Source organism: Amblyomma maculatum, chromosome 5 (assembly GCF_055883805.1).
Source record: "Amblyomma maculatum isolate TAMU_Amacu chromosome 5, ASM5588380v1, whole genome shotgun sequence".
Taxonomy (NCBI): Eukaryota; Metazoa; Arthropoda; class Arachnida; order Ixodida; family Ixodidae; genus Amblyomma; species Amblyomma maculatum.
In genome coordinates this window covers 102804152-102821517 of record NC_139348.1, presented here as the reverse complement: position 1 = coordinate 102821517, position 17366 = coordinate 102804152, and the positions used below count along the sequence as shown (strand labels likewise).

Sequence of the window (17366 nt, the reverse complement as noted above, 5' to 3'; positions counted from 1 at the left end):
TTAGTTGTCTGTAGCAAGACCTCGATCGGTCCTCGTGTCTAATGATTGACTGTCGTTTTGCAATATTCAGCGTCCAAACGTTCTGAAGTTAGAACTTTCGCCGTACATGCTATATGTTGCGGTTGGATGCGCAGAACCTGCGCATTAGGACATCGTGCGTGCTCTCCTTACATCGAGCTCATAGCTGTGCAGCGCGGACCCCTGGCAAGTCATGATGATGTATGCTCTCTTTGTGGTCCTGTTGGCCATCTTGTGTGCCGCTTCATCGGTTGAGGCCAAATTAGGCCCTCCTCGAGGGCCTCAGAAGCTGCACAGAGACGCCGTGGACAGCTTTACTGTGAGTACTTCTTAGCTTAATTCCCAGTAGAAGAAGGCGGGAATGCTGATAATTGAGGCTGAAAATGCTTAGCTCCGCTTCACTTCACCAACGTTTCCTGAAATTTGCACACTGCAGTTGGAAACAAGTCTATCAGCCAGCGTCGTTTGATAGACACGTTGTAGATTTTCGTAGACACGTCTGACGTATTTTTATTCACCAGTCACTTTTGGCGATGGAGGCTACGGTGCTGGTAAAAAGCATCGCGATCGAAGGGTTTGCTATTCATCCAAGTGTAGGCAGAGTTTTTAGAGCAGCTCGTCGGTTGAAGTTTATTTCATAGTCATTCCACATGGCTGTCATGCAGCCGAGAGTTGTTGAAGAGGGGCCGAGTGGTTTAAAAAGACTGAGTAAATCTGAACAGTTTACAGTACCTTAGGTGTAGTGAACAAATAGGCGGGGTACGTAACCACTGCTTTCTTTGTACAGGAATGGCAGGGTAGCTCCAAGTCCTAAGAGCTTCCCACTGTAGCTATTTTTCCTTTACTTAGTCCAAGTTTGCCTGGTAAAAAAAGCCAGCACTCCAAATATTCGTGCCGCAACATGTCTCTTGGATTGCAATCGAGGTTTCAATAACAGTATATTGATAGTAGCAAGGAATAGTATCTGCACAGGCTAATGTTCCCTAGAATAAAGGAGTGTCCTGCCGTGACCGGAAATTGTGCGCCCACTTTTATTTTGTGTTTCTTTTGTCACAGGCTTTCGAGCATTTCCCGGGCGGAGTGGCCATATGGGACCCTGAGACTGGTGCAATGCTTGAGTGCATTGCGGCAAACCGAACAGAAATCGACCCGGTTACACAGAGTGCAACATTCGTGTGGCTTTTCCCAGAAACGGAGCATTCGCCCAAGTAAGAGTGTTTTTTTTCGGCCATTTTGAATCCTAGACAACTTGACCTGCGCGAAAGATTTGTACCATATGAACTATGTGTTAAGAAGTTCATTCAAATCCGGAGAAATAGCGACAAGCAATGGTTGCTTCTAGGTGAAGTTTGTCTTTGAAGAATTTAATGACACTTATTGTCGCTAGATTTTCCAGAGCCAGCGCTACTATGAGACACATTATATTATGATCATCACAATAATAGTTCGTGATCCTTCCAGATAGCTGCTTCTAGTAACAAATAAAATAATTAAAGTGGAAAAAATTTGCACGTATCCACTGTCACATAGAAAGTGTTGCGGGAAAACTCTCAAACAAAGTGCGTTTCATATCTGTAGCAGTTCTGTATTAAGAGAAAATATACATCTGGAAACTGGAGCACAGATTATAGTGTGGTTCCTTGGAATGAAGAATATTTTTTTATTTCCGGCATAAGAGTTGCGTTCTCTCTAACTGGCGGTTCAGTCATCGCTGCTTCCATGTGGACAGGTATACTATCCAGAACGTGGATAGTTTCTCAGTCCGCTTAGAGCTCGGAATTGTGCAAGGCTCTCTAGATTTTCACGCCTACGCTCATCACTCGTGATTTCCAGTCACACAGATTTCCAGAAAAGTGGTCATTCACCATTTTTTGAAAAGCTGATTTTCTTTACTTTTATTAGTGTTCTCGCGATTACCAGATCCAGAGTTAAAGTTTTTCGGGGCGCGGGCTTATTAGGTTTCGCATTCTGCAGTGTTAAACGCCAGCGGTATAAGTAGTGGCACCTAATTAATGGGAATAAATTCAGAATACATAAAATCAGAAGAGCTCATTATTCAGCAAGCGTTCTAGTAATGTATCATTACTTCCAAATGCAGTGCGTTGTTTGACATTGATATTGTAACCTTCTTTTTTTCCACACAAATATTACGCGTGTATCATCGAGAAGATGCGTTGCGGTAATAAATCCAGCTAGATTGTGAATGGGCACAATAAAGAGTCGTAATGTAATTTTGGTGCTTTAACAAATACATTCACTTAGGGTACAGGTTGTAAAAAGTAGGAACTGGCATACACAGTTTTAACAGTGCGTCCTTTTTATTTTTGTGCAGGCATGAAGTGCCGTTTTATGTCAAGGCCGGCGAGAAAGGAGCCTTTACGTTTACTACACCCGGCGGTAAGTTTAAACATTGCATTGACGAAGAGAAATTGGTATTTCGCTGCTTCATTTATTTGGTTTAACCAGCGCATGCAGTGCTGCACTGCATTGGCGGAGCTGCTCGCCATCGAAGAGGGGTGGTGAAGCTTTCAAAAATCTTAGTTGGCAAACCGACACTGAAAACTAGAATTCTGATAGCGAATAGCACGACATCACAGTAAAAAAACACACATATGTAGTAGCAAGCTTCTTGCTAATAAAGAGAGAAAAATGGCTGGCGGAACTTTGCTCTTCACAAAAAATTAAAATAACCCACCTCACCTACATTCATTTCAATTTCTTAGACAACCATAAATAAGTTAATTAACAATAATAGTCTTAGGTATATTAATAATACTAATTGTAATGTGAAAGAAGATGTTGGTTTTATAAGCGCTGCAAGCAAAACTGATTTCTTCCATCTGCTGCGCGTCTGTTCCCCTTTCTTCTTCCACCACACTTCACCTCCTAGCGCGCGGCGCAAACCGCACCCCGACAGTGCCTCCCCATCAGGAGATGAAGTCGTACAAGTGAACGGTCTTCCGTCGGAGGGAAAGCTGGAGATTCTTCGTTGGAGAAAAACGGAAAAAGGAGAGAGGACCGCTTGTGAAGGCGACGTGGTGTTGTTGAAATCTGCAGGCTTTAGGCAGTCGAGGGATACAACGGTGTTGCGACCGTTGACGAGCAGGGTATGTTTTGTCGCCCAGCGCGACGACGAGATGGGGTCCAGTATAGAGGTCTGATGTGGGTGGCAGGCGCAATCCACTCGTACGAAAACGTAGGCGCTGTCTTTTAAAGCGTGGTGGACAAGATCGACTTGTGCTGGTGAGCGCGTGACCTAGGGGCGGAGATAAGGGACAGGAGGTTAGTTAGCCGTTCAATGTAAGGTATGGCAGAACAGATGGCGCTCTTGGCAGGGGGGCACACAAATTCTGCTGGTAGATGCAACGATGTGCCATAGACGAAATGAGAAGCCGCACATCCGAGGTCTTCGTTTATGGCAGTACTAATTTCTAAAAGGACGATTGGCAAGGAAGTGGCCCAGTGCTCGCGGAGGGCGCATGCCATGAGCGAAACCTTCAGCTGACGGTGTAGCCTCTCGACAAATCCATTGGCCTGCGGATGGTAAAGTGCAGTCTTGAGTCGAGTGATGGAGAGAAGCTGAGTAAAACTGGCGAAGAGTGAGGACTCCATCTGGTGGCCTCTGTCGGTGATGATATCTGCTGGCATGCCAAAACGCGCGATCCACGTGGAAATGAGTGCGGAGGCAACTGTTACCGCGTTGATGTCAGGTATAGGGGTGGCTTCAAGCCAGTGCGTAAACCGGTTAATTATGGTTAGTATATAACGGCAACCGTGCGATGATGAAAATGGCCCTACGCATTCAATTTGAATAACAGACAACCGGGAGTCCGGCGGATGAAAATTTTCCAGGGGGATTATAGTGTGAAATCAATCTTGCACTGCTCACAGGCAAGGCTCAGCCAAGCCCAATTACGAACGTCAGCGTTGAGACCACGCCAGACAAAACGCTCTGGAATTAGGTAATAAGATGCACGAATACCGGTATGAGAAAGGCAGAGAAGATTATTGAAAAGGGCGGGGCGTAACGGCAAGGGAATATAAGGGCGTGTGCGTCCAGTGACAGGGTTCGCATCGCAAATAATGTCGACGCCATAAGATGAACGTCTAGAAAACGTACAGGCGTAAGTACAAGTATGAACAACGTGATGAAAAGAGTGCTTGCAGTTCTTCATTGGGTTCTTGAAGATGAGCCAGATTTTGCAAACTGAAAGTAAGCGTTTTTAGGCAGATACACGGCTGATGGTGTCTGCAGGAAAGTTATGAACGCCTTTGGTGTGTCGTATGTGGGTATAAAAGTTAGCTAGGAAAGCGAAATGCCGACTCTCCCTGGGTGAGTAGCTGGTCTTAGATGACAAAAAAGCGATCGTGAATGTTTTGTGGTCAGTAAGATTACAAAATGGCGGCCTTCCAAGAGAAGGACTGAAGTATTTCACGGCGAAGTTTGCCGCGAGCAGCTCACAGTCGAAAGCAATGTACCGCTGTTCGGAGGTTGAGAGCTTCTTAGAGAAAATTGCCAGAGGACATCATTAACCTTTAAGAAAGTGCTTCAGGACGGTGCCAACGGTGCAGCCTGAAGCATCGACCATGAGGCCCTTATGTGCATAATGGGCCGGGTGAACGAAAAGAGTGGCGAAAGCGAAACGCTTCTTGATGTCAAGAAATGCAGCATTGTCAGCGTCGATCTACGTGAGAACGGGTACCTTTTGTTTGACCAGCCAAAGTAAATTTTTGAGTGGACGAAGCAGAGCACAGCATCGAAGAAAGAAACGCCGTGGCTGCCGCAGTGAGTGTGGGCGGGAGAAATTCATGATTGCTTTGACTTTGTCTGGAAGCGGTTTTATACCGTTGGTGTCGACGAGATGTCCGACGAATGCTAAGGATGGAACGCGAAAAACACTTTTGTCGGTATTAAGAAGGAGTTCGTGTTCGGCAAAACGTTCGAGAGGAGGTGCAGATACGAGACGATGAGAGACGAGTAGGAAATGTATCACAGCAATTACTTGCGATATAATAAGAGTATTTGTAATAGCGCAGTAAATGTTGATAGACGCAATCACAGCCACTGCGGAAATCAGTACTAGCGGTGTTAGCAGCTGCCATGATAATAGTGATTATTAGAGCTAGACTAGAACTAAGACTCTTTTGAACACAAAAAAAAATATTGGGGATAATTAGGAGGGAAACAAAATCTGGAAAAGCAACTACAAAGAGTAGTCAAAAACAGGCAGATATATTAGAGATTGCACTCTGTTATCAGCTTGCGCATGCATAGGATCGGGCTTTAGACGATCGAATGCAGGAGTGATTGAAGTTTACGCTCAAAAGCAATTTTACCAGCACTGTAAAAAAAGCATTCGAGAAGTGCTTTGGTGGCCTTTACAACTAATGGGAGAAGAAAGTACTACACCACGTTTGGACATGCATGATTACAAGACAACGGTTCCTTACCTACTGCTCCAAGATACGTAGACGAGGCTAAAACAGAAGGAGAGACAGATTTATGAAAAATGTTCACAGGGGGACGCTTGAGCATTGGTGGTTACCTTGCTCAGCAAGTGTATTTGCGGACAGATTTCCGCTGAACAGGTGCACGCGTGGTGAGGATATGCCAACCAAATGATCGAAATTACAAAATTAAGTATAAAATAGTGGTGTGAGCACGCAACGTGACGTCCAGAAGAAGCCATTAATGAACTCATGTTGCAGGAAGCGGGATCACTGTTAGCATAATAATTTCCGCATCTCTTTCAGGAACTCATGGGATGCATTCAAAAGTATATATTCGACTTTTCTTAGAAGAGTCGTAATTTTTTCCGTTCAAATATGTAGCGTATTTTCATATCCCCCTGGAATAGTACTACGCATGTTGCTCAGTAAGCATGCGTATTCATCCAATGGACAACTACGCATTGGAGATGTCATTGGAAATAAACAAAAATAAAATGTTCAATTTTATAACCGCGTTTCTGCGCAGCCTGTAATAGATATGGGTCGTCTAAGCTCGCGGGATCAAAATATAAACCCAATAAGTTGATCTCAGGCAACAACGTTTTGTTACACTAACAATATAATTCCTTGACTTAGTCGGCGTTAATATATTACGATAATGTATGCCGTAATAAATATCGAAGAATACTTTAAACGTTCTTGCCTAAATCCCCCCCTCACCCCCCCCCCCCCCCTGTTAAAACCGAGGGAAACAAGGAGTATATGTGTATACATATACGGGAGATAGTAGTAGAAGACTTTATTCAGGCGCAACACTTAGGCGCCTAATAAATCGATGGCCTGCTGGACGAGCACGCGCTGTTCATGTCATCTTGGAAGCCAAATACGACTGAAACTTTATATAAGGACAAGTGAATTGAAATTGATGACCTTTCACGAGACTGTCTTGGGTCCACGTAATTAAGGAAATGTGCATCCTCTGTTTGACCAATTGAGCATTTCAGTAGGGTACCGAAAGCTACACTACAGCACAAAACGCACAGTTGACGAAAGTATATATTGTTTATTACAGCTAAATATAGTGAGAGAGCTTTCCTCCCGAATTCATAGAGTGCCAGTTTGTTTTCTCTGCTTGAGGGCTAACTTGCACAACAAGGAAGACTTTTCTATGCGGAGACGCAAAAACAGCGTGTCCGGTCCAAAAAGCGTCGCTGTCACTGTCTCCGCTTGTGCGAAGTGCAAAAAGGACGTAAGTGGCGAAGCGGATTGAGAATGTGTATTCGGATTCGTCGCCACTTGGCCCAGTAGTTTTGAAAGATTTTAAAGTCCTTATGTGAAACACTCTGGTTCTGAGAAAAAATGTGGCGGGGAAAAAATAGGCATGAGATTTGCTATCAGAATTGGCACGCAAACTTTCTCTGCGCAACGTTCAGGGTGGTTCGTGAAAATTCACTTCTAATTTAACGTCCACCTTGTATTCCAATTGGATGCGAGTTTGAGGTAGGGATTCGAGCTGCCGTATACCCCTTTTCGACAGAGTCGAAAAGCAAGGCGCCCATGTGCTGTGCGATGTCAGTGCACGTTAAAGAACCTCAGGTGGTCGAAATTTCCGGAGTCCTCCACAACGGCGTCTCTCATAGCCTGAGTCCCTTTGAGAAGTTAAACCCCACAAACCAATCCAAATCAAACCTTAAGTCTAGGTGCGCCAAGACAAGACAGACACTGTGCCTTCCTTTATTGCGCCTCCATCGAAACGCAGCCGCCGGCGTTTCGATAGAGGCGAAACAGAGGGCGTCCGTGTGCTGCGCGATGTCAGTGCACGTTAAAGATCTCCAGGTGGTCGAACTTACTTCGTAGCGCTCCCCAATACGGCTCCTCCTCTCTTTCCAAGTTCACTCCCACCTTCCTCCCTTCCCTTACGGCGCGGGTCAGGTGCCCCGCCGGGGTGGTGCAGTGTTAAGACGCCCGGCTACTATGCCGTTGTACCCGGGTTCGAACCCGACCTCGGCGGCTGCGTTTCGATGGAGGCGAAACGAAGAGGCGTCCGTGTGCTGTGCGATGTCAGCGCACGTTAAAGATCCCCAGGTGGTCGAAATTACTCCGAAACCCTCCACTACGGCTCCCCTTTCTCTCTTTCCACTTTAACGCCCACCTTCCTCTCTTCCCTTATGGCGCGGTTGAAGTGTCCGCAGAAAACAAGCCCCGCGGGGGTGGTGCAGTGGTACGACGCCCGACTACTGTGCCGGAGTACCCGGGTTCGAACCCGACCTCGGCGGCTGCGTTTCTATGGAGGCGAAACGAAGAGGCGTCCGTGTGCTGTGCGATGTCAGCGCACGTTAAAGATCCCCAGGTGTTCGAAATTACTCCGTAGCCCTCCACTACAGCTCCTCTTTCTCCCTTTCCACTTTCACTCCCACCTTCCTCCCTTCCTTACTGCTCGGTTGCGGTGTCCACAGAAAACAAGTGAGACAGTTACCGCGCCTTTCCCTTCCTATAAATAAATCAGTCCGCAGAAAACAAGTGAGACAGTTACCGCTCCGTTCCCTTCCTATAAATAAATCAGTTCACAGTACAAGTGTGACTGATACTGCACCTTTGCTTTGCTGTGAATCAATTGCTGCTATTATTATCATTATGCATGCTAAAAATCACCAGCTGGCCGAAATTACCCCGTAACCCTCAACTACAGCTCCTCTTTCTCTCTTTCCCCTTTCACTACAATTTTCCTCGTTTCCCTTGCGGCGCGGTTCTGGTGTCCACAGAAAGAAGTTTGACAGATACTGGCCTTTCCTTTCCTGTGAACCAATTTATTATTGTAAAAGATGTTGAAATTTCGCTAGGCTCTGTTGTTAAACGCGTTGTTAAAAATAATAATAAACATCGCTATCGCGTCAGCACTTAAGCGAAGCTTAAGCGTCCTCCTATTTTTCTTATCTAAGAAATTCTTAACATTGATTCAGCCTTATGTAGAAATCCTTTAATCCAGATTACAAATAACTTAGAGCATAGTATAATAAATACTCGTAGTGAGAAAAAATTTACTTAGGGGCAAAATTATAATTTATTCCCACCACGTAAATTTTTTTTTTCAGTGATATTTATTTTACAATCACTTTTATACTGTAATTTATAGTTTGTAAATTTCACTTGGAAATTATGCTCAGCAACTGTTACCACATTATTTTTGATACCTTTCATAGAAGCCACCTTCCGGTCTTCGCTTCCTCTTAGAAGCGGAGTGGGTCTCATTCATGTCTCCATCGGCCACCTGCGATCTTTGGCAGGTGACAAAAAGTGCACAACATTAAGCCAGAAAAGTAGGTCGATTTGCCTTAAAGGCGGGCCTGCTAATCGTTAAGCAGCAGTTCTACTTTTTGGCGTCGCTTGGCGGCTGCTGGCCTAGAACAAAACAAAAATTAATTCAGTCCCGGCGTCCTAATTCGGCATTCTGCCAAAGCTTGAGGGTTATTTTGCTTTTTAGATATACTGGTGCGAGAAATGTTAATTGCACCATGCACGTGTGTCCAATTGTACGTTCCTGGCTTTTATAACTCACTAAAGGGAATATTCCAGGCAAAAATGCAGCCAGCGGTGCATCTGAGGGCCTGCTAATAATTACATCGAAGGTGCGCTGAGCAGCAGCAGCGGCAGTAGTGCCTGCCCGCTGTTTGCTTACATGATAACGCTGCATTAAAGTGGCACCCGCACCCACGGCCAAAACGCCGCCACAAAGGAAAGGCCCCACTGCGTAATTGGGGGGGGGGGGGGGGGGGGGTCCTACCTAAACAAAAATATATTTTATAAGCTGTGCTGTTGCTGCTATTACTTCATTAAGTGCGAGGTACGTATTGTATAAGGAAGTATTCTGGAGCTACGTTTCCCTGATCTTCGTTAAGGAAACATGAATGCTGGAGCTGTGGATGGCCGCAACATATAATTGAGCGGAGATTGTTGGTGTCACAGACCTGTTCTAACTAGTTTTATTTAGAGGACAACAGAGGGTATAAACTGCAGCTGCTGGAATGGTTGAAGCCCGGGTTGTTTCTATGATACGCCTATTTGAGTCTTTTGCTGTCAACTCTCCTCTTTTCGCATGCGGTAGGGATAGCAGTCGTTTAAGACATAATATTTCCTCACGCGGACGGAGAAATTCATAGCGAATGAACTTGTATCACGCGGTTAATGCCAACAGCGTAGAGGTCTCTGGAAGACTGCTAGTTTATCTCCTAGTAAAGTTATAACAACTATAATTCGCAATTATATATCATCATTGTCCACATCATTTCGATAAGATATTTATATACGAAAGCGTTAAATGCGGCATTATTGAGGAAATTCGGTGTCGACGTTGTTGCCGCTCTGTGCGAAACATTACTAGCATGCCTTTGACAGAGGTGTGGCCGGGCAATGGCTGATCGGTGGGTTGTGCCGCAATCCCACGCGAGGTGGCCGGATTGGCAGGAGCTGGAAAACTCGGGAAGTTCATTTCAGCAAGCAGAATGAGGTAGGGATCAAACCTTGGGCTATTTAATATCGACTCAGATACGTTACCCATGACAACCCAGGTACATTCTCATTCTTTGCTTAAGGTAGGGCTTGTAACAACAACCATAACGGGGCGGTATTGCAGAGACTTTAATATCTTGCGAGTGTAAGGTAATGTCCTTGCGATATATATTAGAAGCAAAAATTAGGGTGGAATAAGCTAGTCAAATAGAAAAGTGCATTTACGCAAACGATAATGATCAGAAATGATACACTAATGCTAAGTAGGAACATTAGGGCATTAATTATTTTTAGCAGTTGCAATAAATATACCATGATTTGTGTTTCATATTTATCTTTGCAGATCCTACAGTGGGCCAAGGTCAATATTACTACTCAGACCTCAACTGCCTCCTGTTGAACATTGAATATGAAGGAGAGCGTAAGGCATTCTGTAAAAACGCGTTCTAGAAATAGGTATTGTCTGCTCGAAATCAAAAGCGATGAATCTGGGAAGATTGCCATAAGGCTGTTTTTGGTTGTTCTAATGTGTGTTTTTCAAGACACTTTCCAATGGTTATCATTACGGCTTATCATTGTGGACTGAAAATGTATCACAGGGAATATCAGGCAAGATTTAAAAAACAAGTGACCTATTTAGTTACAACAACTGTTACTGGTCTTCCAGTAGAAGTCTACTTTCCGTCCTATCTCTCTCTACTATGCAACAAAGATGTTTATTTACTTCTGCGGGCTGGAAGTTGCGAATGAAGAGAAACAATACAGCTTGGTATTATTTACACAAAAAATGCACTGTGGTTTTCAACGTTTAATCTTGAAAAATATGTATCAGCTGATTCGTCCAACGCTGTCTTTTATATTGAAGTGCCTTCATTGCTTAGGGTTTTGCTAGTGAGCTGGAAATCCCAGGCTCCGTGGTAGCCAAGGTAGCCTTGCTTTGATGCGGGTAAAACACAAGACACCCATGTAATATGCAATGTAGAGCGAAAATTTCGAACTCTCCAAATCAGCCTTTTTCTGCAACCTGATTCCAGAGTCGCTCTGGGATTTCAAACCTTATGAGAGAAACGGGACGTCTTGAGCACGCTGCGAATTGCACGAACGTGACGACGGAGGGGCATAATCGGTATAATTTTTCACGCGACGTGGCATGAAAGTGAAAAGGTGTGTTTTACACAGCTTTCACGCATCGACAGAAAAGGCACTGAAGAAAGAAAATGTTATTTCTGGTTTTATTGGAAGCGAGTATAATAACCTAATAGTTAGAGTTGTAGATAATTGAAAATAATGCTTGTGACGCCTTAGGGGGCTTGTTACTGGCAAGGTCGTTTATTCATAAGCACTGCATTTAGGCTTGATTTATTTCTCCATGATATATTAGCGCACTATATAGAGGTCTGTTCCTTCCCGCCAGTAGGATATTGCATTGACATGCGATCTCATACATTGCTTTGCGAGCCGCTTTGAGACATCGGCCACAAAGTAACGGAGAGGATGTCATTGACAACTTAGTTTTTTGAATAATTAGGGTCTCTCAGTGTGTTAAACATAAAGATTTGTGCGAGTAGTTTGCCTGCCTATTGATCTGCCTAATCGCTAACCGAATCAGGCCAACCTTACACTTTAATCAAGCAAATAATCATACAAGGTTTTAGGAAAGGGTACTCTACTATCGATCATATCCTTGCCATCAATTACATGATAGAAAAATGCTCAGAATAGAACAAACACTTACACATAGCATTGATTGATTCCGAAAAAGCATTTGACTCAGTAGAAACATCGGCAGTCATGCAGGCATTGTGTATTCAGGGTGTACACGAGCCGTATGTGAAATTACTGGAATATATATAGTGGCTGCACAGCAACCGTTGTTCTGCATGAAGAAAATAACAAAACTCCCATAAATATAGGTCTTAGGCAAGGAGACAGGATCGCCTCAGTACTGTTCACAGCAAGTATTGAGAGATGGAATGGGAACAGTTAGGAATAAGGGGGGATAGAGAATACCTCAGTAATCTGCGATTCGCTGATAATGCCTTGCTAATTAACTAAGGGGATGATGAATTGCAATGAATGATTGATGACCTAGACCCAAAACGAAGAAAGGTAGGCATAAAATTCAATATCCAGAAGATAATGTTCAATAGCCTTGGGATGGGACAGCAATTTACGTTACGTAGCGAAATACTGGAAGTTGTAGGCGAATATGTCTACTTAGGACAGGTAGTAACCGCAGATCCGGACCATTAAAGAGAAATAACCAGGAGAATAAGATTGGGATAAATGCACTCCATAGTAGGGGCCTTTGAGGTACAATAAATAAACAAATTGTGACTAGCAGCTTACCGGTATAGCTCAAAAAGGAAGGTATAGAAAAGTTGTATCTTACCTGTACTCGCCTATGGGGCTGAAATGTGGAGGCTAACGAAGAAGGTTCTACTTACGTTGCGGACAACGCAGAGGGGTATGGAAGAAAAGATGTTAGGGGTAACGTTAAGAGATAGGAAGCGTGTAGTGTGGGTCAGGGAAATAACTCAAGTTACCGACATTCTAGTGGAAATTAAGAAGGAAAACTGGGCATGGGCAGCACATGTAGTGAGAAGAGAGAATAATCAATTAGGTTAACAAACTGGATTCTAAGGGAAGGAAAGCGTAGCAGGGGGCGGCAGAAACTAAGGTGGGTTGATGAGGTTAAGAAGCTCGCAGGGATGAAGTGGATGCAGTTAGCACAGCACTGGGTTAATTGGAGGAATATGGGAGAGGTCTTCGCCCTGTAGTGAGTATAATCATCTGCTGATAATGACGATGTAATTATGATTCCATTCTACTAAATTGGGCTAATCGTTCAACGTCAAGCCACATCTAGCTGGATTGCTTATAGCGAGTACGAATGCGCTAACCTAATTGTTGTTCTTATTTCGTCACCTGTAATTAGTTAAATGCGTTTGATTTTAAACTAAAAGGTGGACCTATCATTCGCTGAAACGGCACCGATGATTAGACTCGAAAATCTAATGCTAAACCACGTAAAATCTATTTAAAACTATTTGTGATTGCGATACGGCGTTATCAGCGCAATGCAGGCCTCAACGATATGATTTTCGACGCGAATACAAACGAACAGCCACCAGCGATTGAAGAAAAGTGCCGTCCGATATTTCAAAACAAAAAATATATTTATGCCCAGTTCACTTGCTCGTCTTGAACGAATGGCACCGTTGTAAATTTCTTCGCCCCCGCTGTGCCTCTCCGATTGCGTTTTGGATGCACAATAGCCTGACTGCAACGCCGCTCGCAAACAAAAAAACAGTGATACGTACATTGATGACTTGTCGGTTATTATTTATCGCTTAATCCTTAAAAAAAAAGGCTATAACCAAACAGAGAAAGCCGCTCATTCGTTCCTCAAAAGGCAATCCTGTCACCGCAATCCTCTAACATTGAGCCGCTTACCAGTTCCGGTTTTCCTCCGCCAGATGAGAGTACGTTTGCATAAGGCTTATAGCTTTGGGACGGCGCAAATGGGCTGTGGGTGTACGGTTTAACTCCACGTCCCTACAATGTTCAGTGCAAGCTCTGAATGTAGCGTGTATCGGTCAGCTACTGATTGAAAGCACTCTTCACACTGTATCGGGCATGAAACGTTCTTGATGTATCAAAACATGTGCGGTGTGTGTGTACCCTCAACTAGTCGCCCTAAAAAATATTACCTTCACGAATGGCTCGAAACTTCTGTTGGTCAATATGACGTATTGCAGAAGCGATGTGCATTCCAAACTGTCACTTCCCGATCGCGCGCTTTCCCTTGCAAATTTTGGTAGCGCTGTGTATTTGGAGCACCGCGGAATATCTGGAACTATGAATAAACTACACCGCTCGTACTGTAATTAGGGAAGTGTTTCTCCATTAGCCAAGTTCTATCAAGACGCTTTTCATGGGTAGCAACCGACTTGCTCTTAGAGAGATATTAACGTGTTAGGATTATCGGCCCCGTTGACTGAAAATCAGGCATGTGTGGCCTTCCGACGCCTGATAGTGTCTGGCCTTGTGAGCGAAAAATCAAGAGCTTCGCGCTGCTCGGTGGCAGCTAGCACCATAAATGGACTAGCCTAAACTGTACGTAGAGTGTCCTGGCATCCTGTTTGGCAGGAGCTGCCGAATCGAATCTCTCCTTATATGGGAGGGTAATATTAGAATTAACCTGCCAGGACCATGGCATTCACGTTACACCTGGACTACGCAGGCCGGCTAAAACTGCACTAATAAAACATGGCTTTATATATGGGCTGGCAGCTTACACTTTGGCGTCTTAACCTTAAAGGAGAGCTTAATTGTGCCGTATAAATTTTAACTTGATTATAGTCTTGTTCATTGACATATAAGCTACCGGCAACGCTAGATCGTATCCTGCCTTTCAGCGGATAGTTCGAACATTGAGGCGCATAGAAAATGTGAATGCATTTATGCTTTCTTCCGTAATTTGTGCTCCACAAGCCCCAGTGGAAACAATTTTACCCAGTCGAAAAAAACTACAGAACTGTGTCAAAAATACGACAAAATATCCTGTAGTTCTGTCGTAACCATCAGACTTTTCTGTAGTTCTGTAGTGTTTCTGTTGTATATTTTTGTTGTCTGTAGTTCTGTAGCACTTTTCTGTTGTAACTACAGAAATTTCTGATGTTACCACAGAATGTTCTGTTGTCACAACAGGTTTCCCGTCAAACACCGCACAGAAATTCTGTCGTAACATCACAAAAGTTTCTGTACTCTTTTCCGACTGGGTATTATTATATTCTTGCCATGAATGCGAGAAAAAGGCACCTATAAACGCTACAAGAATTTCTAGACCTAACTAGACGCATATGTAAGTGGGGAGAAGACGCCGCAAAAAGCTGCTTAAGGAGGTGCCATTCGCTAGGTATCATGTCAAGGGCGGCACCGGAGGCGGCTGCGTGGCGTCATTACTCTACGTGAAATTTGCGAATAGTTTCTCAGCTTTAAGCTATTTGGTTTTCACAAATACTCCAAGAATGAAGTGTTTATATGGTTTTCCATCACATGAGAGATAATGCAGCTTGCTCTCTCAAGTTTTTTTTTTTTGTCTTATGTTTCTAAAACAGTCTACTGTTTAGAAACGCGAGCTCAGTTGTACTGCTTTATCGTCAGAGATGTTTCCACATAGTCTACCATATTTTTCATAATAACGAGACATCAAGTTGCATAGGATGTTGCACCTTTTTGACACAGAAAGGCACTAACCGTAGATTAAACAATTCAACCGCTCTTGACGTTTTAGTACAGAATTACGCTTGTTCCTATATCCAAACCGAGAACGTCGAGTTGACACTCATCACAGACATATGACGAGGGTGGCAAAAAAAATGTTTTTTTTTTTTGTTCTGTCATAACAGCAGAATTGTGTATATATTCGTAATACATTCCTGTAGTCAGCTGTTGTATCGTATTTCTCTTTTGTTTCTATTCGAAATTTCGATGTTCATACTGGAATTCCGTTATCGCGCAATTGCATTTAATAGCGTGCTCTTTGGTATCTCACCCATATACCATGGGCTTTGGCCAGAACAAGTAGAGGGGCAGCACCAGAGTTCACTGAGCAGCTGCGCTGTCGCTCAGAACAAAGAAAACTCTGGTAATTAAGAGCTTAAGCGTTTATTGCAAAGTAAGCTTTATTACAAAACACTGCACTAATCCCGAGATTCTAGTAGAACACATACAGCCCTCCTGTAGTACCAGAAAACTGTGCTGCGGCGCCATGCGTGGGAGACAAACTCTATTCACTCTTTCATGGTGGTGCTCAGGGTGATGGGCCGCTGTACGAGGCGCGCAGTCACACCTCTCAGGACGCGACGCGACTGAGTGCAAAGCCTTGCATTGAGTGCTTGTAAATGAGTTGTTGGGGCTACGTTTGAATCTCCAGAATTAAGTTTACTGAGCATTGTTTGGAATGTTCGAGCGCCACCATTCGTCCAGCTTCCTCTGTTATAAGTGTCCTGACGGGTCAATGTGAAATTTAAAGATCACAAATGCATGGAGCTTACATCTGACTGTGCACTTATATTCGCACAATGTATAATGTTGGCTGTGACTTTGGTGCTCAGAATAGAATGCATTTTCATCTGCGACTACGTCTTGATGAATGATTTGCAAGAAAAGGCTAAGAGCATGGGTAGGCGTTTAGTGATCTTTACCATGGTTTGTTTCACTCTGATTATTCAGAATGCATCCTGTGGGTCGTAACGGCACTCAAGGATTCAGTTCCCCAAGTTTGCATCGACCATTTTGTAGACGTCTGCGGCGCAGAGGTACCACAGCACAGCAGAGACCTCTGTTTCGATGGCGAGGGAGACTACTAGTCACTCCGAATACTGATACAGAGGAGAAATACACGAAATCAATAAAAGATTCCCTCAAAGAAATTAAAAAAAAGTTGTGTCTGCTTTGTGTTCCAGCTTGGCAAATTAGTGTGCGAAGGGGGAGGGAGGGGTATGACTGCTCGCTTATCGGCTACAAGATAGCTGCAATGTGCTATGCGAAGCAATATGGACACTGTACAATAAAAATATGTGACGTTTGATTTTATATTTCAAGCAAGCACAAAAAAGACGCCGCCATCGTCTGAAAGACGTTGAGGTAACTTGCGTAAGGTCTTTGGCTTGCTAGATGTGATTAACGACGTTATCAATCATTTGCCATCATAGGCCGACATCTTGGATTTAAAAGTCATGCCACCCATCAATCATCAGTTGGATATATCAGTGACATCAGCAATGAATCATCAATTGGGTTGCTAGTGATTTACATGAGGGCCGCCACCTTTTATCGGTGATGTCATCAATTGGCGGGCCTCTTAGATATATCGGTAATGTAACCAATCAGTCACCAACTGGACATAGATGGAATGTTTAGACAGTGATTAAAGAGAGGTAATCGATCAACTGAAGTCTGAAAAATTCCAAGAGAACTGCAGAACCTGCAGCGCAAGAACGCGAAAGCTTGGCTGCGTTTCGATGGTAGCCTTCCTTCTCCGCGAGGTCTGCAGCACTTTAGCACACTAGCATCGGACTAGGTTCTGAGGACCTAGTCCGATGGTAGTTGGTTGGTTGGTTGGTTCACAGGAAGGGAAAGGCGCAGTATCTGTCACACTTGCTCTGTGGACACCTGAACCGCGCCGTAAGGGAAGGGATGAGGGTGGGGGTGAAAGTGGATAGAGAGAAAGGGGGGCCGTAGTGGAGGACTGCGGATTAATTTCGACCACCTGGGGATCTTTAACGTGCGCTGACACCGCACAGACCACTCCAAACCGGGAAAGGAGAAGGGTGGTAATTCCTGGCCCTACCGGGCTGGGACTAGGGGGCCTCAACGCCAGC

At 44.2% G+C, this 17366-nt stretch overlaps 1 protein-coding gene across 1 annotated transcript; it reads left to right on the top strand.

Annotated features, from left to right (window-relative positions):
• The first annotated feature begins 214 nt into the window (after positions 1–214).
• On the top strand, positions 215–16352 carry LOC146189056 (uncharacterized). The gene is made up of 5 exons (XM_084605170.1): positions 215–337; positions 1075–1226; positions 2351–2415; positions 10319–10396; positions 16216–16352. Exons 1-5 carry the CDS (start codon positions 215–217, stop codon positions 16350–16352), a joined length of 555 nt encoding a protein of 184 aa, XP_084461296.1.
• The last annotated feature ends 1014 nt before the right edge of the window (positions 16353–17366 follow it).

Excerpts from the sequence above, each read along its gene's own strand:
- LOC146189056 (XM_084605170.1), top strand. The coding sequence starts at position 215 with ATGATGTATGCTCTCTTTGTGGTCCTGTTGGCCATCTTGTGTGCCGCT. Across the intron at positions 2,416-10,318 it reads TACGTTTACTACACCCGGCG|ATCCTACAGTGGGCCAAGGT; the intron begins GTAAGTTTAAAC and ends TTATCTTTGCAG. Across the intron at positions 10,397-16,215 it reads CATTGAATATGAAGGAGAGC|AATGCATCCTGTGGGTCGTA; the intron begins GTAAGGCATTCT and ends CTGATTATTCAG.